We start from the raw sequence: 22,541 nt of genomic DNA, 5'->3' as shown, positions 1-22,541 counted from the left end.
CTCGGCACCACTTGCATTCCAATTCGCTTCCGTAAGTGGAGAAAGCAGGAAGGGATTTCAGCCAGCTCACGCAGAATCGCCAGGACTTACACACCACCTGGGTTCAGGCCCAGCAGTGGCTTTACTGTGAGCATCATGTGTCCCTGAGCTGGCAAAAGTGTGGCCCAGAGCGGCTGTTCCCCACGAGGAAGTGCGGCCACGGTGCTGATGGTGCTGATGGCGCCGTTGACTTGAGTGTTTGGGCTGCCGTCACTTTCATCCCAACCTCTCAGGCTTGGCCACACTAGGGCCACTCTCTCTGGACAGCCCAGTCCCTGCACCCCAAGAAATCCCTACTCCAGTAACCAAGCTGCTATCCAGATGGCAGAAGGGATGGGGACTGTGGCCACCAGTGCTGTGGAGCAGGGGTGTCATGAAGGGGCTCCAAGGGCTCAGATCATAGGGAGCAGGAGGCGGGGCTGTTTTTCTCCCATTTCCTGAGACTGGTTCCTAACTGGGGGCCCCAAGAGGCTGGCACAGGAAGCAGTGGGAGGCTACCACACCCATGGCCCCCAAGGTAGTGGGATGGAGCTGCATTGATCTTCATTGAGGCACCAATGTATCCCAGGACCTCGATGGAGGCAGTGGCCTTCACAGCCCAGAGGCCAGCCCTGGAGAGGTCTCCCTGAACACTCCCTGCAGATCTAAGCCCCGGGTTGGAGTGCAGGTGGCACCGGGAGGCCTCTGCTTTCCTGCTTGGGCTTCCCCTTGTGCTCCCACACAAATCACTCCTCCCCTACCTTGACCTTCGTTTTCCCCTCTGCGGGATAGCGGGCTGCCACCTACCCCTGGAGCAGCCGCCCGTGTCTGTGCACGTGTGCGTTGAATCTTTCCCCTCCTGGTCCTCTTTTCCTAATCCCTCACCGGGACACACACCCAGCCAACTTCCATCAACCCATGCCACCACTGCTTCTAGAACAGGCTGGGCCCCCTGCAGCTCCCCGCTCCTCCCCACTGGCCAGCCTGGCTCGTCTTCCCCCAGGCAGTCTGGGAATTGCTAAAATACAGGGCGTTCCTCATCCCTGGCTCTGAGCTCACCTCTGCTAACATTGAGGGGGAATCTGTCAAGAGAATCACCTAACCAAGAGTGCAGGGATCTTGGCATCTCAGGCCAGCCTTGGCAGTAGCTACCCAGAGTGCACTGGGCAGGTGGCTTACCCTCTTTGAGCCTCAGTCTTCTTGTCTGCAGAATGGGAATGATACCTACACATCAAAGAAGGGTTGTGAGAATTGAATGAGATCCTGCCTGCTGAGTGCGGAGGGCAGGGCAGACTGGGGGAGATTTGCTGAGCCTCTCTGATGGACTGTGCCATCATGTGAAGCTGTCACACACAGACTTGGTGAAGGAATTGTGTCTCCTTGTTCAAAGAACAGCAATGGCTGGCAGGGAAAGGCCATGGTTGGGCTGAAGTGGGAAGCTGCATTTGGGGGTTGACACAGGCCTAAGGGCTGGCAGGCCTTGGTGCCCTCCACATCCTGCTTGGCTCTCGGTTGGGCCCTGGAATCCCCCAGTGATACCCAGTGGACGCAGGCCCAGCAGCCCTGCCGCTCAGCAGTAGGGCCCATTAGAACTGAACTCGTCTTCGTGGGGCATTTTATTTGCACACTGCAGTAGAGTGGACACCAAAGGGGTTTTCTAATGCTTCATGGGCTGCTAATTTCCCCTGTGACCTCTTTTGTTGAGGCCTGACCCCAGCCAGAGGCTCCGCGCCATGAAAGCCAGCGCCTGACACAGACCCAGGGCGCGGGGTGACAATGAGGCCTCTATCGGCTTTAATCAGGCTCCAGTTGTGTCTTAAGAATAGGGAGAATCTGTGTGGTGCTCAGAAGCCCTGGGTGGCAGGAGCCCCCCGAGACTCTAACGGAGGCCAGGGCGGCTGCAGGCGGTGGCTAAAGGATTCGTCAGGCCAGGGAGGCGGTGGGTGGGTCAGACGGGGGCCCTTTGTCCCTCAGGCCTCTTTAGAAGCCCAGGCCTGCCCTGAATGGCCGCCTGCCCGCCCGGCCTGGCCCATGGGTATCACAGGCCTCTGGCTATTTAGGGAGGTGGCCTCCTACTCTGCCCGCCAGCCTATTCATCGCCAGCCTAATTAGTTTTTGTCTGTGCTCCCCCCCACCCCCCTGCAGACTGCGATTCCTACTGCAAGGCCTCCAAGGGGAAGCTGAAGATTAACATGAAAAAGTACTGCAAGAAGGACTATGGTGAGTGAGAGTCCCCTTGTCTGGGGAGGATGGGAAGGGGCCACGTGACCAGTGAGGCGCTGGGGCTGGGGTGCAGCTGGCCCCCGATGGGTGTTGGCTGATGGGTGACCGATGGGAACTAGCCAGACGGATCCCACGCCTGGGAATTTCTCATCCTGGGAATTTCTCATCTTTTCCTCCTTGGTCCTCAGAGACAGGGGGCATGAGGAGCCCAGCGGCCTGGTTTCTCCCCTTCACCCCCCTGAGGCTGGGACACCCAGGCTGGCCTCTGGCCTTGACTCTGCCGCTGATGGGCTGTGTGGCCACAGGCCACTGGCTTTACCTCTTCTGCATCATACTGTGGGGATTTGACCCGAGTCCACGTTGCCCAAAGGGAAGCTCTCCGGACATCAGACAAGGGCCGGGAGCTCCCCGGTGCGTCTCCAATGTTCCGCCAGGCTGTAGCGGGGCCGGGAGTCTGCGCTGTAAACGGCTCACCACTCATTCCCATGCACCGGAAGTTCCAGTGCCCAGACCTATGGAGCAGACAGTCCTGGGGGCCACCTGCAGAGATTGCTTGTCACCTGTGACCTCAGGCTCCCTTCCCGGGAAGGGTGTGTCCTGACCCCTTGCTCTCACGGTGGTCGTGGAGGGTGGAGACCGTCTGGGAGCCTGCAGAAGGAGGGCCCCACAGTGGCCAGCGGGCAGGTGTGTGTGAAGAGCTGGGGCTGGCGGCGGGGGCTCTTCAGAATGGGGGCGCAAACAGAAACCCTGAAAGCATTGTCCAGCTGACCAGTGGCAAGGCCCCTGCATACAGCCAGGGCATCCATGTGGGTGGCCGAGGCCCCCACCATAGGCCAGGAAGGAGCCCCAGGCCCAGGACTCCTGAATCCAGGCCTGGTTCTTTCTAGCATGGGGCCTCTCCTTAACCTGGTGGGCCAGGGATTGAGCCTGGGGCTGGCCCCCCTCTTCTGGGCCCACGAAAGCCCACATCTGCCCACCTCCCTCCATCCTCCTCCTCACTCCAGCTGGACATAGCCCATCTTTCCTGTCCCATCTTTAACTGGCCCCAGGAGGTGCAGCCCCTATCCCCTCAGTGGCCCTGCCAGCCCCAGCACCTCCTGGCCACCTCTGGGAAGGCAGAACGACCTCTCTGTTCTGCTCAGCTTCCCAAGGCTGTCCTAATCATATGCTTCTCAGGGGATCTGGGATGAGTCCCATTGCTTACCTGAGCCTCAGTTTTCCTTATATGTAAGATGGAGATGATGCCACTTGCTGAGCGTATAGGGGGAGGACAGAGCACGGGCGCCTAACAGGCTCCCAGCAAACAGTGACCTCTGCATCCAAAGGAAGCTGGTGAGGAAAGAGGAGGAGGGAGGAAACGGCGGTGGAAGAAGAGGGGTGAGAAGCAAAGGCCACCTGTGGAGGAGGCCTTAATATCCAGAATCTGAGCTCCGTCCCTTCCCTGACCCCGTGGGGGTCTGGCAGCCCTGCCCTGGGACCCAGACCTCATGGAGATCCTAACTGGGCCAGCTGCTTGAACAAGGCTTTCTTCTTTAATAAGGACAGTGGTCAGGACCTTTTAGCATAGTGAAATGAATGACGAGGCCCAAAGGTATCTAAAGGAATCTGGAGAACTTCTAAAATGTTCTCGTTTATTGTGTGTGTGTGTATGTGAGTGAGAGTTCATACGCACACCCCCTACACACACACTGAAGCCAGGGTAAGACCCCGGTAATCCAGCCCCACTCCCCGCAGGCCTTCTGGCCTCCTACAGGGTGAAGAAGAGCAGCTGGCAGGTATTATGCATCAATTCAGAAGCTGCCAGGCCATGGCTATCAAAGTTCAAGGCCCTTCAGGGGTCTACAATCAATTCCTAAAAGCTGTGTTAAGCTGTATACATCCCAGGGTAGTGCGGAAACTTCCACCTCCCACGGGAAAAAAAATCTGGCTTTAGAAATCAAACTTGCAGTTACTTTAAGATAAAGGAAGTGCTGTCTCCAAGCCAGGAAAGTAGGGGCCCTGGGTTGTTTTGAAAGGAGCTCAGGGCTGGGTGTGGTGGCTCACGCCTGTAATCCCAGCACTTTGGGAGGCTGAGTGGGCAGATCACCTGAGGGTGAATATTTGAGACCAGCCTGGCCAACATGAGGAAACCTGGTCTCTGCTAAAAATACAAAAATTAGCTGGGTGTAGTGGCGAACACCTGTAATCTCAGCTACTTGGGAGGCTGAGGCAGGAGAATCCCTTGAACCTGGGAAGCAGAGGTTGCAGTGAGCTGAGATCACATGACTGCACTCCAGCCTGGCCTGGGTGACAGAGTGAGACTCTGTCTCAAAAAAAAAAAAAAAAAAAAAAAAAAGCTCATATGGCTCCTGGGCTGCAGGGACTGCATCCTCTCAACCCCGGGTCTTCAGTGTCCCCTGGGGACTGTGCAGTGGGCCCTGGGGCAGGCCTCTTCCCATTCCTCTAGGCAGCCCTCCTGTGAGATGAGGACTTGAGCAGGAGGCCCAGGGCTCTTGCAGCTTTCCTAGGCTTTGGACCTGGGCACTGCAGCACTGTCCTCCTAGCAAAGCAGCGGGCCCAGCGGAGTTACGGGTCGCAGAGGGAAAGCCCTGTGCTTCTCCTCTCCCCATCCTTCCCTGCACAAGGCCTAGGGGTAACCTTGGCAAGGAGGTAGGAGGGGAAGGGAGAGGAATAGATGGGCTTGCTTGGGGGACAGATTGTTTTGATTGCCTATTTGGTTTGGTTTTAGTCTTGAAGAACCCTTTAAGCAGCTACACTGTGGAGAGGCAGCTAGGAGCAAGGAGGAAGGCACGGACCCGCAGCCTCTGCTCTTTTCTTTAATCATGAAATCATGAAAATGGGGCTTGTAAAAGGGCCCAAAACTGATCCTGTGTTCCACCGGATTCTATTTGACTCAACCTGGTTTTCTTGTTCTCTGACTTTGTTCCTTCCAGTGAATTCTGCCTCACCAACAATATTCCAGGGGGCACCTGCGCCCCTCAGAGTTCTCCTGGCCGCTTACCCCTTCTCTTCGGGCAGCCCCTCTCCGTCTGCCGAACCTGACACTCTCCTTTCTTAGACTCAAAAGAGCCCCTTAGGCCTTCCCTGCACCCTGCCCTGTTGTGGCCGCCCTGGGCAATGGGGGGCATCTCTCTTGGGGCGGGGAAGGGTGGGGCAGAGCCTCAGGGTGCCATCCGACCCTCCTTTCCCTGACTCAGTCCTCCCTTTGCCCGACACCCGACTCCCTCATGGGTTATCAGCGAAGCAGGTGGCAGGGACGGCGGGCTTCAGGTTGCTTCGGTCTTAGGCAGTGACACGGGCCTGGCTGGGTGAGGTGACTTGCCCAGTTACCCAGCCAGGGAGTGGCCCGGCCTCCCACCCCTTCCACAGCAGCCTTCCTTGAGCTTTTCCTTCCCATCACAATTCCTCCAGAGGGCTGCGGGCCAGCCCCGTGTGCTCACCTTTCTAGACCTAATGATGGTTACCCGGCTCCTGCCCCCACACCCACGGCCCAGGCACGTCACCCAGCTGTCCACATTTCTGCTGCAAGACAAGGCTGGAGGAACAGCAGGTCGGGGGGCACAGTGGGATCCCCCCAGGGGGCTGATGGGGGCTGGGGCTCTGGCACCACTAGCTTTCATGTCCTCCTCACCACACTCGAAGCCTGTGACTCCACAGCCAGGACTGACACTGTCCCTGTCATTCCTCAGCCCTGGGGGTGGTGTGGTGTGGTGTTTCTGGTTCCAGGACTGTTTCTGGGACTCTTGTGGTCACTTAAAAGTTGGGGGCACTTCAGGAGGCCCAGGTGGGTGGATCACGAGGTCAGGAGTTCGAAACCAGTCTGGCCAACATAGTGAAACCCTATCTCTACTAAAAATACAAAAAATTAGCTGGGTGTGGTGGTGGGCGCCTGTAATCCCAGGGAGGCTGAGGCAGGAGAATTGTTTGAACCCGGGAGGCGGAGGTTGCAGTGAGCCGAGATTGTGCCATTGCACTCCAGCCTGAGCAACAGAGTGAGACTCTGTCTCAAAAAAAAAAAAAAAAAGTTGGGGAGTCCTCCCCACCCCCAGCTCAGCCTGTGTGTTCAGGCAGGAGGCAGGTCAAGAACAATGTCTGGAAAGGGAATTCACGGGCCTCTGCGGAGGGCTCAGAGGAGCCCTGCAGGGTGGGGTGGCAGGGCCTCGGGGAGTGTGCTTGGTCATAGAGGAGTGAGTGGCCCGACAGGGGCTGGCAGGGGGCCCTGAGGACAACGCCGGGCGCACGGGTTTCTCTGAGGCTGGGGCGAGGCCTCCAGTGGGCTCTGCTGGCGTCTATGGAGAATCTCCCACGTGTCCTGTGTTGGGCCCCTGGCTCGCCTGAGAACGTGTGTAAGGGGGTGTCCCTCCCACACAGACTTGGGCCAGCCCAGGGAGAAGGTGACCAGCAGGGGGAGGGCAGGAGGGAGCTGGCCTGGGGATGAGAGAGCAGGGGAGGCCGCCAGGCCGGGCGGGCCAGGGCGGGCTGGGCAGGGGCTCCCTCGGAGGCTGCATAATCCCCGCTCTCTGACTGACACCCGGCAGGGGGCCAATTAGGAAACACATTTCCTTCACCCAGGGCACTTGGATGTTTCAGAAGCCGCTAATTAGAACCTTGGGTTTGCTGCCCCTGCTGGGTGAAGAGCAGGCCCGGCTGCCAGCAGCCCCGGACCCCCTTCCTCCTCCAGGACTCGTGGGCATTGCCCTTGTGTGGCTGAAGAGGGCGGGTCTGGGGCTCTTTGGACCTGGGCAGTGGCCAGAGGGTGGAAGGCTGGGGCGGTGGGGGCTGATGAGAAGGGGCCTGTGGGCTCGGGGCGCTGGCCCTGCCCCGTGTTCTCTCGGGAACACACTTACAGAGAGCCAGAGCCCAGCTCCGGTGGGCTTAAGGGCACGAGGCAAGGCAAAGGGATTTGAGGTGGGGAGACCTCAGTGCCAAGGCCCTGCCATGCCACTCACATCGGAGGGACCCCAGGACCGAAGGGAGCTCTGGAGATGCAGGTTCCTAATTTGCTGTGTGACTGTGGACAGGGGAGCTTCGCTGCTGGGGCCTCGGTTTCCTCATCTGTCACGTGGAGGTGTAGTCCAGGGCACATGATATCCTTCTAAGTGAGACCGTGGCCGTGTCCCCCGCCCACAGCAGGCACCATGTCTAAGGGGCGGGGGCCGTGGGGAGGCTGTCTCGTGGGGAGGTTCGGGTCACCTGGCCGCCCTCTCCTGGGGCACTCAGTCCTCTGTTGCCCTCTAGGGGATCCGGCTCTTCTTGCAAATGCTTGAAGGAGAGCCGCCAGGGAGGCCGAGTGGGGAGCAGTTGTCCCGGAAGACGGGTTTTATTATTTTCAAGCATACTGGCAATTCCTGCCAGCTTCTCAGGAAAGCCCAGCCTTGGAGGGACCCTTCCCCTGTGAGGAGGCAGCGAGTGAGCGGCGTGGGTGTGAGTGTGCATGTGCCCACCACACAGCTGGCATCCTGTGGGGCAGCTCAGATACAGGCGGAGCACGGCCCTGCTGGAGGCACCTGCCCTGCAGTCACACAGCACACACCTGAAACCACAGCCCCGGAAACCACCGCCAGGGGACTGGAGCATCCCAGCCCCGCCCCACGAGGCCCTGCCTCACACCCCACCAAGCCAAGAGGCTTCCTTGGCAGAGCCCCTCTGCCTCCTCCTGTTCCATTCCCGTCTCCCTTCCGACCCCTTCCTCCCATCCCGTCCCCGTCTCCCTTCCGACCCCTTCCTCCCATCCCATCCCCGTCTCCCTTCCAGCCCCTTCCTCCCATCCCGTCCCCGTCTCCCTTCCAGCCGCTTCCTCCCATCCTATCCCTGTCTCCCTTCCAGCCCCTTCCTCCCATCCCGTCCCCGTGCTCCTGGGGAGAAGCTCCACTGTTCCATCCTCACTCACCTCCTCCTGTCTGTGCTGCCTCCCACGTCTCACATAACCGCTGTGCTCAAGTCCACGCCACTCACAGGCACACGTACCACACACATGCTCACACCATCACACACACACTTTATCACACAGGCACATATACCCCCCACACACACATACACACATACACAATCACAAACACACCACACACATCACAGATACACAGACTATCAGTCACACACATCATACACACACCATCACACACACACCACACACACTTTATCACACAGGCACACACACCACACACATCAGATACACAGACTATCACAGTCACACACATACTTTAGCACACAAGCACACATAGCACACACACATGCATATACCATCACACACACCACACACATCAAACACAGATACACCATCACACACAGGCACACGCACATACATATCACACACACACCATCACACATCAGATACACAGAGTAACACACACATCAAACACATCACACGGACACCACACACATCGGATACACCATCACAGACACACTTTATCACACAGGCGCACACATATGTGCACACACCACACACCACACACATCATAGATACACAGACTATCAGTCACACACATCATACACACACCATCACACACCACACACTATCACACAGGCACACACCACATGCACACATACACCATCACACCACACACATCAGATACACAGACTATCACAGTCACACACATACTTTAGCACGCAAGTACACATAGCACACACACATGCATACCATCACACCACACACATCAAACACACACATCAAACACATCATCACACAGACACACACATCGGATACACCATCACAGATACACTTTATCACACAGGTGCACACATGTGTGCACACACCATCACACACCACACACATCAGATATACACACCATACACACACTTTTATCATACAGGCACACATACCACGCACGCACACACACACCACACATCAGACACCATCACACACACTATCACACAGGCAGACAAACCACACATGCACACATACACCATCACACACACACCATACACATCAGATACACTACCACACACAGACTCACACATTTATACAGGCACACATATCCCACACCATCCCACACCATCCCACACCATTACACACATACCACACACATGCACACCCCATCACACACACATAGCATCATACACACCCCATCACTACACACATACCACACAAACAGCATCACACATGCACACCCCATCACACACATGCACACACCATCACACACATGCACACACCATTACACATATGCACACACCACTACACACATGCACACACCATTACACACACACCACAGCAATGCACATCCTGAGAAATCCTGGCCCCTCACACACTTGTTTCCACCCCCAGCCGCCCCTCTACACCCGTTCATTGAGCACCTGCTGTGGGCCCCATCCTGCCCTGCGTGCTGAGCTTGCAGATCTGTGTGAGGCTCAGTCCTGACCCTCACAGAGCTTACAGTCTAGGAGGGGAGACCGACACACAGACAAGAGCCACAGAAGGAGGGGGTGTGGCCGAGTTGCAGCCTGAGGTGGGTACACAGAGTGTGGCCCATTCTCCAGAGAGGGCGAGGGTGGGAAGGCTTCCTGGAGGAGGGAGGCTGAGTAGCCAGTGCTCGCTGGGCAAAGCAGGGCTCCCAGGTGGAGGGAGGAACGTCTCCAAGCAAGAAGCTAGGCATAGCACTATGAAATGGGAGAAGAGTAACAGCGGGGGCGTTCAGTGCAGTGTGGGGCCCAGGGAGGCTGGAGAGAGGCTGGTGTTGGCCTCATCAGTTGCATCTGTGTGCCGAAGCCACTCTGACCCCTCCAGCTCACGTGGACATGCGGGGGCTCCCACCCACGCCCCGATCCCCTGCCTCAGGTGGCCTGGGTGCTGCCGCTGGCCTCTTCCTACTCCCTGGGACTCAGAAAGAGGGGGAGACAGACATCTCACATCCTGAAAGGTGAGATCATCTCACTTCTGCCAGTTCTTGGAAAAGTTATTCGTTCCCAGAAATGTTTATTAGTCACCCCTTTTGTTGAAAGACACTTTGGCACCACCAGATGGAAAAATCAAAATGCTTCTCACAGGACGATTTGTCTCAAGTATTCCGCCTGACATCCCACAAGGATGATTTCTGAGGATACAACTCAAAGAGGATGTTCTGTTGGCATCTGTGGGGAGAAGCCGGGTCTGTTCAGCTGTGTGTGTGTGTGTGTCTGTGTGTGAGAGAGTGTGTGTCTGTGTGTGACTATGCATGTGTGACTGTGTGAGACTGGGTGTGTGACTATGCGTGTGTGATTGTCTTTGTGACTGTGTGACTGTGTGTGTGTGTGACTGTATGTATACGCACATGTGCATGTGCTTGTGTGCTCTCTTGGGGGTCCCCAGCAGTGGGCCTGGGGACCTGAGCAGAATTCTGATTTGCATCACCATAGCCCCTTTGTGCCCCGGTACCTCCAGAGCCAGTGGAAACCAAGGAGAGAGGGCTTGCCCAGCCAACAACTGTTCCCTCCTGCTGCTGGGACCCAGACCGGGCACATCACAGCCTTGATGCTCATCCTTAGTTAATCTCCACAGACAGACACCTTGCGAGGGAGGGATTTTCATTCCTGTGAATGGGACACTGAGACCCAACAAGATAAAATACCACCCGCAGGATTAGGTACTCCACGGCTGCGACCTTGCTTCTCTCCCACACCCGGGAGGCCAGGCTTTGGCAGCAGGAGTAGGCGCGGCAGTCCTTTAGAACACTCAAGAACTGGGGCCCCACTGGGGCCCCTCACTCTGGATGAGCCTCAGAGGAGAGGCCACAGAGACATCTTCATGGGCAAACAGGCGGGAGTGGGCACCATGGTGCTGGGGATGTCCGAGATGATGGAGCAGGGGCACTGGGCATAGTGGCAGGGATGTTGGTGGTAGTGGGTGGTGGTCTAGAGGTGGGATTGGTGATGGGCATGGCCGTGTGTTGGAGGAAGCTTCCAGGAAGGCCCCTGATGTTGAGGGGGGAGACCTAGTTGGCAATGGAGAAGAGGCAGTGGTGGGAATGACCATAGCTCACTATGGAGCTGATGTGGGTCAGAGTGTGGCGGGCGGTGGTGATCGGGGCTGGTGGAGGTGCTGGTGGATGGATCCCGGTCCTGGCTCAGCCCTTGTCCAGTCACTCAGGCTGGGAATCAAATGAGCTGGGGTGGGGAGGGTCCCACCACTCCCGCCTCTTGTTTCCAGCTAGCCTCAGGGACACGGGGCCTCTCAGCAAATGATGGACTCTCCCCTCAGTAGCATTCTCTCTCCTTTTCTTGACCTTGGAGTCAATGGATATTCCTGATCAGACTCAATCCCTTCAAGTGCGGAAAGCTGGACAGGTTATCAGCCCTTTTGTAGGGATGAAGTTACTGTGTCTTGGATGTGGGCAGAGATGTTAGAAGAGCACCCTGGGGCTGTCCCCCAAGGTCAGGGCCCCTGCTGTGGGCCCAGAGGCAGCTGATGTGATGGCTGCGAGAGGCCACCTCCCCCAAGCATTGCCCTCCTGTCCAGGGACAGGACGCAGACCAGCCAGCAGCACGTGGCATGGTGTTTCGGAGGCTTGCTGACCCTTCCCTGGGGTCACCGGCCCCTGGGGAATCCTCTGATTTCCCCCACCAGATGTGAACCCCCCTCCCCGAGTGCCAGCCCCATATGGAGGCCAGATGTGGAGCTGGGCCCGCGTGAGTCAGTCTGAGGTCGTGGAATGCGGGTGACCACCAGGTTGGCCAGGGAGGGCCAGTCGGTCCCCATGACAGCTCAACAGAAAAGCCCCAGAGCCCACAGGAAGCTCGCTCTGGTGAGAGCACGGTGGGGGCAGGGTGCTGTGATGCTGGGGTCTCCAGGCCCAGGCGGCTCTTGGGGGGATGCAGCCCTTCCCAGCACAGCGACTTGCCATCCCGCAGAGGAGGAGCCCTGAGGGGAGAGATGGGCCCCAGAAGGGCCTTCCCTGGGACCTGGGCAGCTTCCTGGCCCTCATCTGCCCCCTCCCTGGAGCTTCCTCTTGTCTCTCCCGACGCTGTTTTCCTCTCCTCTGAGCATCCTGTTTTTAGGAAGGAGGGGTGGGGAGGGAGGGCTCTAAGGGGCCACAGAGGCATCTGATGAACAGTATCTCCTGCCCTTTTACAGATGGGGACACCAAAGCTCAGAGTAGGGGTGGGGTGGGGATCTGTCCAAGGTGCCCGCAGTGTGGGGCTGGGGACACCAGGCAGGAAATGCTAGTCTTCTCCTGGCTCAGCCGTGCCCTGTGTCTCTGTGACCACAGAGCTCTTCTGCCGACGCAGAGCACGGGTGGGCATTTTGTGAAGTGCACCAGGTGGCTCTCCCCTGGGATGAGTGCCTTTGGCACTGAGGACCTCAGCACCCCTGCCATTGTTCCTGGGTTTCCTTCCCGAGGCCTGTCTCAAAGTCTTCACAAACCTGTCAGCTCAGTTCTGCCTGTGCCGGGCTCAGGCCTCTGAGATACCATGGGGTACCTGGGGGGGACCCCAGCCTCCCAAGTAGCCTACAGGAGCTTTGGGAGGCATCTTTGCAAGCCCCGGCCCCTGAGTCAGTTTATCCAGCAGCACTCAGCTCTGCCCCCACCCTGCTGTGGCCCCCGGGTCTCAGCTACTTCCTTCAGGTCTCCTCAGGGAAGCAGATTTTGAAGATGGCTTGACCTTTAGGAGCTGATGGGAGTTCCGAGCCAAGTCCCGTGTGTAGAGGGTGCATGGATGCTCATCCCACACGGGACAGGGCTCCACACCAGGGTGCCCTGGGAGTGGCCTGGAAATGCCAGCCCAGCTTGCTGTGAGGGGATGCTCTTGGCTGTCAGGCAGAGGGGCTCGCTGGAGGTGGCACCTTGGTGGGGAAATGGGCAGTGTTTGAGAGGTTCTCAGCCGAGCCACTTCCGCTCTGTGCAGTGGTATTAATACACATCTGCAGGCCTGGCGGGCCTCTGGCTGAAACACCCTCCACACCAAGCCTTCTGGGAGCCCGGAGGGAGCTGAAGGTGGATTGGACTGAGCCCATGCCAAGGAAGGCCGGCTTTCCCACTTTCCTTTCTCCAGAGGTTGGGCCCCCATTGCTGCTGAGGGCGCCGGCCTCGGGGCGGTTGGGGGGACACTCACTGCTCCACCCTCCTGCTGGGTGGTTCTCGATGGCATGTCCCACCGGCCCTGCCCTCACCCATGCCTTTGTTCAGGGAGCTGGTTGGCTGCTCCAGCCAGCCTCGGAGAACTGGGACTGAGCCAGAGGTGGGAGGGCCTCGGGGGAGAGGAGCACTGTCCACCCTCCAGGGTGACTCTGACAGCCATGTCCCTACCTCTGGTGGGCCCAGCCCCTTAAAGGGTCGGGGGGGCAAGTGTGGAATTCGGAGGCAGCCAGGCTGTTTCAGTTCCTCCTAACAGGAGAAGGAGGTGGCTGTGTCTTCCTCCTTGGGCAGCAGGCTCTCCCCCAGGCTGCTGTGCTGGAGGCAGCAGCCCGCATCCCGAGGGCACCCCAGCTGGGGCAGGGCAGGGCCCAGATCCACTCCCTACTTAAGCCTCTTGCAAAGAAGGGTGCCAGTCCCCTGATCTCTTCTCACTGCTGAGCCTGGCAGTGCAGAGCTGGACAGGCCAGGCCTGACTGTGCCCACCTCCCAGGGGACAGGGCTGGTCTCCTCCCCAGGGGTCTGGCTGTCTGATTCTAAGACCTCCAGGACCCAGCAGGGGAAACTGAGGCAGCATCCACACTGCTTTCAGTTCTGAGAGAGAGGGTCATCCTGTTCTGTCTTTGGTTGAGGGGAAATCTTCAGCCAGCTGTACGTTGGGTGTCCTCATCTTGTCTAAGTCCTGGGGCAGGGCCCCGGTGGCAGGCACATGGCAGGAGATCCCTGAGGACTCCTGAGGGCAGTGGTGGCAGTTGCCAGGCCTGGCCACAGTGAGCCTCCAGCCCTCTGCCTTGTTTGATGTAGACTGGGCAGGGGCCACAGTGACCCCCCGTCCCAGGTGTGGCGGCCCCCTCTCCCGCACTCCCCGGCAAGGGAGTCAGGAGAGGGCAGATGAATATCACTGAGACCAAGCCTTGGCTCTGGCGGCCCTTCCTCCCTTCGCAGGGCCTGGGAAGCATGTGCTCAGAGCTGCGTTTCAGGAAAGCAGCTGCAGCTCGTGACACGCTTTCCACAGCAGGAGATTTATGGGGCTGCGCAGCTTTCATGGTTTCTGTGGGGTTCCTATTCTCCCCCCCATTTGTCCTGGCCGCTGTCTCCGAGGCAGATGGGTGACAAGCCTCCCCTAGCTGGACCGGCCCAACAGGAAGGTATGGCTGGGTGGGGGAGGGGAGAGGCTGACCACCTCAGCCTCCTTCAGAGGGGGAAGCTGCTGGGAGCCCACCTCGAGCAGCCCATAAATCTGCGAGACCCCCAGGAGGCAGGAAGCCTCCTGCGGAGGTGTCCCACACACTCAGGCCTTGCCAGGGAAAAGAGAAGGGCCAGCAGCCCCCAGAGTCTGTGCCGCGGCCACTCCCCCAGGGTCCAGCCTGCAAGTTGTTTATTCTGGGCTGGGCCTTTCCTGCCATGTGTCAGTTCCCAACAGGCAGATGAATGGGCAGCATCTGTAACTTCTGCACCGGCCAGACAGCTTTCCTACAACCTGGCCCGGGCGGGGAGCTTTGATCCCAGCAGGAGGTCCCCCAAATCTGCAAGGAGGGGCATCCGTCAGTTCCCATCTACTCCTGCCACCAACTTTCTGGGGTGGTGACAATGCAGGGTCCTCAGAAGGCCTAGAGCTTACAGGCTATGGTGGCTCCTGGGCCTGGACTGGAACTGGGGAGGGAGGGAGGTTTTGGATGGACTGGGGTCTGGACAGAGGACAGGGATGCTCCAACAAGTCCCCCTCTGGAGGAGGCATAGGCTGTGACCTGGAGCTCCCCATTCTTCAGGTTGCCTTTGACGGCCTGGTAATGGGTCAACATTGGGACTCTGGGGAAGTTGAGGTACCCCAGGAAGGAAGACCAGTTGCTCACTCTGGTGACTTGCACTGCAGCCAGGGACGTGGGAAGCAGCAGCTGAAAAGACACCCAGGGCTGGACAGGCCAGGCCTGACTGTGCCCACCTCCCAGGGGACAGGGCTGGTCTCCTCCCCAGGGTCTGGCTCTCTGATTCTACTTCTGCCCTCCTTGCCCAAGGGAAGTGCTCAAGGCACCCAGCCTGCCCTGGGCCTGCCTCCTAGCCCCGTCCCCCGTTGGCTGTAACCAACTCCACACTGCGGCAGGCTGCCCTTGTTCACTCTGGCCCCCATGGTCCTGGCCCTGAGGCCCTTTCTTGCCTCCTCGGAGCCACGGCCAGCCCTCCAGAGCCCCATGTGGGCGTCTGCTGTGGGGCGGAGGAAGGTGTGTGCCCCTGTAGCAGGGTGGCAGGTGTGGGTTAGGGCAAGGGAAGCCAGTCCTCTTGGCTCGCTCCGTCCTGGTGGCTGAGAGAGTTCTTGAAAGACCTTCCTGTGAACCCCAGAATTGCTGAGAGGGAGGGCTGCTGCCGCCCCACTCCACCTGCTGCCTTGTTCACCGAGCTCTGTGGCTGGTTGCAGGAAAGGAGGGTTTACTGCACAGATGAAGGGTGGCCCATGGGCTGCAAGGGCAGGAGACAAAGCTCAGCCAGGTGCCTAGGACCTGGACAGCGGAGGCCACTCCTAGCCGCCCTGGAACTGCACTCTCTTCTTGCTTTCCCTTGGGCATCTGTTCTAGGCACCTGCCTCCTCCCCATGGTGGAGCACCAGGGCTTAGTTAGGCTTCCAGTCAGCCCAACCCATTCAGCCTCCAGGGTTCCAGTTCCCACATCTGAACCCTGGTTTTGTCTGCACTGACAGCAGAGCCCTGCCCTGCGCAGAGCCCGCTGGGAAGGGTGCACCCGCTCACTTGCAGCAGTCAGCTCTGGGGGCAGCAAGGGCTCAGAGGAAGGGAAGATGAAGTTGAGCTGTGGACTCTGGGATGCAGCCGTTGAGCACTTATGATAAAACCAGAAGCACCAGCAGGCGGAGGCCAGGCTTCCCTCCCCAGGCAGGGTTGAGGGGCTCTGCTAACATCTGCCTCATTGACTTCCTTATCTCCACTTCAGAGAATGGCTATTCTGGCTTAAGGCAGTGACCTCTTCCTGCATACCAGCAGTCCCTAATTTTTTTTTTTTTTTTTTTTTTGAGATGGAGTTTCGCTCCTGTTGCCCAGGCTGGAGTGCAGTGGTGCGATCTCGGCTCACTGCAAACTCTACCTCCTGGGTTCAAGCAATTCTACTGCCTCAGCTTCCCCAGTAGCTGGGATTACAGGTGTCCACCACCACGCCTGGCTAATTTTTTTGTATTTGTAGTAGAGACAGGGTTTCACCATGTTGGCTAGGATGGTCTTGAACTTGTGACCTCAGGTGATCCACCTGCCTCAGCCTCCCAAAGTGCTGGGATTACAGGTGTAAGTCACTGTGCCCAGCCAGCAGTCCCTAATTTAAGGGCTGTCAGCACACTGCTCATCTCCCTGGTCTGACCTCACCATCTGCCTTTCTGAAAGCAATCTCATCTCCTTTCTGAATACACGGTGGGGGATCCTCAGCAGAGCCCCCCCATTCTAGCATTGTTGAAGACAACTTTTAGGACATCAGTGCAGGGACAGTGGGAGTTCAGGCATGCTTAGGGCTGAGGCTAATTAGCTTGGGGTGAGTTTCATCGTGTGGGTGTGTCTTAGTCAGTTCTGGGCTGCTGCAACAAAACCCCTTAGATTGGGTGATTGATAAACAACAGAAACTTATTGCTCATAGTTCTGGAGGCTGGGAAGTCCAAGATCGAGGTGCCAACAGATTTAGAGTCTGGTGAGGGCTTGCTCTCTGCTTCAGAAATGCTGCCGCCTTGCTGTGTCCTCACACAGTGGAAAGGGCATGGGAACTAGCTGCAGCCTCCTCTCCTTTCTTCTTTTTTGGAGACAGAGTCTCGCCCTGTCCTGTCACCCAGGCTGGAGTGCAGTGGCGTGATCTTGGCTCACTGCAGCCTCCGCCTCCTGGGCTCAAGTGATTCTGCCTCAGCCTCCCAAGTAGCTGGGACTACAGGCGTCCACTGCCACACCCAGCTAATTTTTTGTATTTTAGTAGAGAGAATCTGCCTGCCTCGGCCTCCCAAAGTGCTAGGATTACAGGCGTGAGCCACTATGCCCAGTCAGCCTCTTATATAAGGGCACTAATCCCATCCACAGGGTGAAATCCTCATGATTTGATCATGTCCCAAAGACCCTACTTCTTAATATTCTCACACTGGATATTGAGTTCCAACATACGAATTTGTGCGTGGGCAGGGGGGTACTAACATTAAAACCATGATAGGGTCTAAGAGGCCCATCCTTGAGGCCATGGTCCTAGGATGGGCAGAGCTGCCCGTAGCCCACTGTGCCAAGCGCCCTGGTTGGGTGACATCACAGGTACATCTGGGTTGGGAGGGGCCCCAGGTTCCATGTAGCCCAGAGATCCCCATCATTCCTCGCTTCAAGCCAGAGGTTGGTCGGAGGTGACAGCAGCCTGGTGGAGTGCCGTGTGGCTGCTGATGCTCATGCTCCCAGACCTGCAGGGCAGGTCTGTTCGAGGTCACTGATGCAATGCACATTTTGAATATTTTCAGCTGTATGTGCGCGGCAGGGGTTTGGCCCATGCACTGCATGTGTAGCTCATACTTGGTGGGCTGTGTAATGTGTAGACGTGTTGTCAAGGGCAGCGGAAATGTGGCCTTTTTCCAGCATAATCATGAGTCCTACCACTCCCTGCCCCTGCCCCTGCCCCTGCGGCCAGGACAGCTCCCACCCCTGGAGTTGCTGAGATCTGCTAGGGGTGGAAGGACAAGGGCCAGTTGTTTTGTCTCGACTGACCAGTGTCCATTGCTCTATCCCTCTGGACTCCCGACAGCAAGGTGTCCAGGGGAAGGTACCTTTCAGGGCTTTGCCCTTGGTGTCAGGCAGTTAAGCAGGTCCCCTTCAGGACTGTGTGGCTGTGCCTGGAGAAGCACAGGGGGCTGCTTTGGACGCCATGCCGGGTTTCCAGGGCATTCACTGATGGGGGAAAGCTCAGAGACCAGAGAGGGTTGGGCAGGGCTCACCGGCCCTTCTGCTATAACCCCAGGGAATGAGAAGGCCCCCTGGGAGGCCTCTGCAGGAAGTCTAAGGCTAGGCCTTCTCCAGCCAGCTTTTTCTCTAGCCTCTTAGCAAACTTGAGACTCTGCCAGCTCTGCCCTTCTGCCTGGCCCTGATCAGAGGCCCAACATCCCCAAAATCTTCAAGATTAATTGTATTAGCTTCTAGGGCTGCCAGAAGTACCACAGACTGAGTGGCTGAAACCACAGAAACGTATTTCTCACAGCTCTGGAGGCTGGAAGTCCAACATCAAGGTGTCAGTAGGGTTGCTTTCCTCCAAGTCCTCTCCTGGCTTGTAGATGGCCACCTTCTCGCGTCCTGACAGGGTCTTCCCTCTGTGTGTCTGTGTCCTCATCTCCTCTTACAAGAACATGGGTCATAGGGCCCACCCTAATGACCTCATCTTACTTATACTTACATTTTTTAAAATGTTAGTGGGTACTTAATTATACTTTAAAGACCCTATCTCCAAGTAAAGTCACCCTGTGAAGGCCAGGGGGTTAACGTTTAAGGTTTCAACAGAGGAATTTGTTGGTACACCATTCAGCACACAGCACCAACAGATGCTCAGAGCCTGGGATCAAAGCGGAGCTCTCCCGGAGCCCCAACCCAGGGTACCTTCTGCAGTATCCTTGTTGGGCTGCTCCAGCCCATGCTGGCTGAGGACACCACAGCTGTACAAGGGGTCCGAGGTGTCCAGCACGGCAGAAACAGCCGTATCTCGACCTCATTTGTATTCAGCTCAGTCCTGGGGAGAGGAAAGCAGGGCTCTCAGGGATGCCAGGGGTGGCTCCCCCATTGCTTAGCTAAGGGGCACTCAGTTGCCACGGTGACCTCTGTCTGCACAGTCAAATACACTCGGCCCAGCCACTTCTCTGGGCTGGAGGGCTCCCCCCACCCAGAGTTCACACTGAGTGTTGAGTCCCTTGGTGACAAAAACATGGAAACGGTTGCCATGGCAGCCATTCTTTTGGAGCCCTCAGACTGGAGTGCAAAGTTCAGGATGCCCAGGAACAGCTGAAATGAAAATATGGGAAAATCCGCTTCTCTCACCCTGGAAGGATGCATCGGTTGGCACTCAGTGCTCCCCTGCACTCAGCTGTCCCTGCCCTCCCCATTCCCTGGTCCATGTATGGGTGCAGGGGGGTGCCCTGGGAGTGCAGGAGCAGAGCAGCCCCCAGAGACATTGACAGAAGCCAGCTGGCATAGGAGGGCAGGCTGAGCTGGGGTGGGTCCATTGTCTGGAGTGGTAAGTGGGGAAGTGATGACTGCTGGGCATTCCCTGGGGAGGTGTCCTTGTGGCTGCTGAAGCCACAGAGCTTGCCTGTGTGTTGGTTTCTTCAAGCTGCTGCTCCTTTCTCAGGAGGGCTGGAGTCTACTCCATGGCCCAGCCTGGGGAATAAAGTTGTTTCACCCAGTGAAGGCTACAGGGTGTGAGGGTGGGATCACTGAGGGAAGACAGTGCAGGGCAGGGGAGTGAGTGGATGGCTGTTTCTCTTCAACAGAGGTGAGTACAGCAGAGGCCCCTCCAGGTACCTCTGGGGCAATGATCATGTGTCCACCCCCAGCAGGTTCCCAAGAAGGCCCCATGAGGCTGTGGTGACCTGAGATGCACCAACCAAAGGGTTCTGCAGTCAGAGTTGTTTGAGAAACCAACACACGTGTACAGGATTCTTAGGTTAAAGGCTCTGAAAAGTCTGGCAGTAAGGAACCTCTTGGCTTTGTTTAACCTAGTATTTCACAAACTTACTGGAGCAAAGTTTCTCCTTTATTTAGCATCTCTTATTTTTGAAATCTCCCTTACTATCTTGCAGAAGTGACATCTGGTAACATTTGTCCTCTGAGTCAACGACATCAGCACCACTTGTGAGAAATGCATATTCTAGGGCCTCACTCAGATCTGTTGAATCTGAAGCTCTGGGGCAGGGCCCAGCAGTGTATTTTCACATGCCCGCCAGGGGATTCTGATGCATGCTCCATTTGGGGAAGTCCTCTACTAGGGAAAATACTGGCAGAGAATTTGGAGTAAGAGGAATGGTCTGGAGACCTTGCGCGGCACGGAGGAAGGGAGGCCACCTGGTAGGCATGGCTTAGGCATGGGAAGCGGCAGTCCAAGGACCCTGGGGCTCTGGAAAAGGCACTACGGCCACCCCAAAGGGTGGGTTCTCATCTTCTGCCCCTGAGCATTGAGGATCCATTATGGTTTTCTGAAACTGGTTGGAGGGCCAGGCTGTGCTGTGTGGAGTGTCATGAGATCTGGTGTAAAGTGACTTGGGCCTTTGGAGAAGTGCACCCCTGAGGAACCTCCCTCTTCCCGCCAGCACTACTTTCACCCGAGCGCCTGCCCTGGGCAGACAGCTTGCCCAGAGTGCTGGGGGCGTGGTCAGCACCTGTAGGCTTCCTGGACAAAGTGGGCCTTGGCAAGGCCAGGAGATGGCTTGTCCCGACGGCAGTGCTAGGTGGCACCCTCAAAGCGTGGGAGGCAAGGCTTCTTGGAACAGCGGCCTTGGCCCTGGTGTTAGCAGGTGGGGGTATGCGATCAGCTTGCCACCACCCACGCGCTCCTCTATGGGCCACTCTCTGCAGTCACTTCCTGGGGCTGGGTCTCCTTTCCCTTCTCCCCAGGCTCAGGCAGGGCGGACCTGGCCACAGCAGCTGGGAGCCCACCCCTCTGCCTGTGCTTCCTTGCAGCCGTCCAGATCCACATCTTGAAGGCGGACAAGGCGGGGGACTGGTGGAAGTTCACGGTGAACATCATCTCCGTGTACAAGCAGGGCACGAGCCGCATCCGCCGCGGTGACCAGAGCCTGTGGATCCGCTCGCGGGACATCGCCTGCAAGTGTCCCAAAATCAAGCCCCTCAAGAAGTACCTGCTGCTGGGCAACGCGGAGGACTCTCCGGACCAGAGCGGCATCGTGGCCGATAAAAGCAGCCTGGTGATCCAGTGGCGGGACACGTGGGCGCGGCGGCTGCGCAAGTTCCAGCAGCGTGAGAAGAAGGGCAAGTGCAAGAAGGCCTAGCGCCGAGGCAGCGGGCGGGCGGGCGGGCGCCAGGGCGGAGCCGAGCGAGAGCGGGCGCCTTGGCCCGGCTGCCGCGGACTTGGCCCGCGAGGGCTTTCCCAGGTGGGGGGAGGGAGGGGGCGGGGCCGCACGGCGCGGGGGCGGGGCCCTCGGCGGCCCCTCCCCCGGTCCCCACCCTGCGCGCCCCGGGCGGGAGCCGCGTGCGCGCGGGGCGGGGTGTGCCGCCGGCCGGGCCCTGGAGAAATGAGGACGAGACGTAGCTACCTCACGGGGCTCCTTCCAGAGCAGAGACGCGCTTCCCTGGGGCTGGGTGCGGCCGCCGTGGAGGGGCTGGGGGCAGAATCGCACAACTGGGGCCTCAGGCGCGGGGCGTGGATGGCGCGGAGAGGGACGGGAGAACTGTGAATTCTCAAGCCCGTAGTCTGGGTGGGGCGCGGAGCGGAGCACCTACCAAACCACCACCCGACACGCAGCAGACGGGATTCCCCCTTTCTCCCCGGCCCCTTCTAGCAGTTCCCCGCGGGCCACCTGGCTGTCACAGCCTGGGCTCCTCCATCTGAAGGGGCCTGGCAGCATTTGGGGAGCGGACAGCTCCTGTCCAGCCAGCATGCCCCAGGTGGCCTCTGTCTCCACTGCCACCTGCTGAGTGGGTCCTACTGGGTGGGGGCTTGGGGTGGGGTGGGTGGTTCACCTGTGGAGAGAGGAGAGGAAGCCCTTGCTGCTGCCTGTCTCTGCCCCTGCCCAGCGTGGGGCTGGCCCATCCGGAAGGCAGTGGGCCCAGGGACACCCCTGAGAAGCCCAAGCCGGGTGGTCACCGCCTCATGCTGGAGCTGCCTGTTGGAGGAGGCATCGCAAACGCAAAACCTCCCAGAGAGTTTCCTTTTGGAAACTTGGAACCAGCCCCTTTTATGACATTTTTCCAGGGGAGGGGGAAGGGGCACTGGCTGGGTTTACGGCAGTGACACTATTTATGTAATGACATCAGCTCCCGCAAGGCCCCTTAGCAATGTCAACAGCTGGAAAGGGCCTGAACGGGCTTGGAGTCTGCAGGCTGCGAAGGCACTTGGGCCTGCCTTGGGGCAGGGGGCTTGCTTGAGCTGGGATGGGGTTTGCTGGCTCAGTGAAGTACCAGAGCGCCTGAGCCATGGGTGGGCAGGGGCGCAGGAATGACCAGGTTCCTGGGGGCCAAGGAGGCCATGCTGGCTTCTCCAAGGGAAGGCACAGAGGCTGTTGGCCCACCCCTTACAGCTGTCTTGGGT

At 58.2% G+C, this 22,541-nt stretch overlaps 1 protein-coding gene across 2 annotated transcripts in view; it reads left to right on the top strand.

The window, feature by feature from the left end:
* The window catches only part of NTN1 (netrin 1), a 221,445-nt gene extending 200,041 nt beyond the window's left edge, over positions 1 to 21,404 (top strand). The window contains exons 6-7 of one of the 2 annotated variants that reach the window (XM_030800343.1): positions 2,164 to 2,238; positions 20,954 to 21,404. In XM_030800343.1, coding sequence (XP_030656203.1) covers positions 2,164 to 2,238; positions 20,954 to 21,282 — 404 coding nt within the window. In that variant the 3' untranslated portion in view covers positions 21,283 to 21,404. The remainder of the gene's footprint in view (positions 1 to 2,163; positions 2,239 to 20,953) is intronic. The other variant, XM_030800344.1, reaches the window with a different exon arrangement.
* The last annotated feature ends 1,137 nt before the right edge of the window (positions 21,405 to 22,541 follow it).

The sequence above is a fragment of the Nomascus leucogenys genome, chromosome 19 (assembly GCF_006542625.1).
Source record: "Nomascus leucogenys isolate Asia chromosome 19, Asia_NLE_v1, whole genome shotgun sequence".
Classification (NCBI taxonomy): domain Eukaryota; kingdom Metazoa; phylum Chordata; class Mammalia; order Primates; family Hylobatidae; genus Nomascus; species Nomascus leucogenys.
Note: the sequence above shows the minus strand (reverse complement) of the source record. Positions and strands in the feature narration are given on the sequence as shown.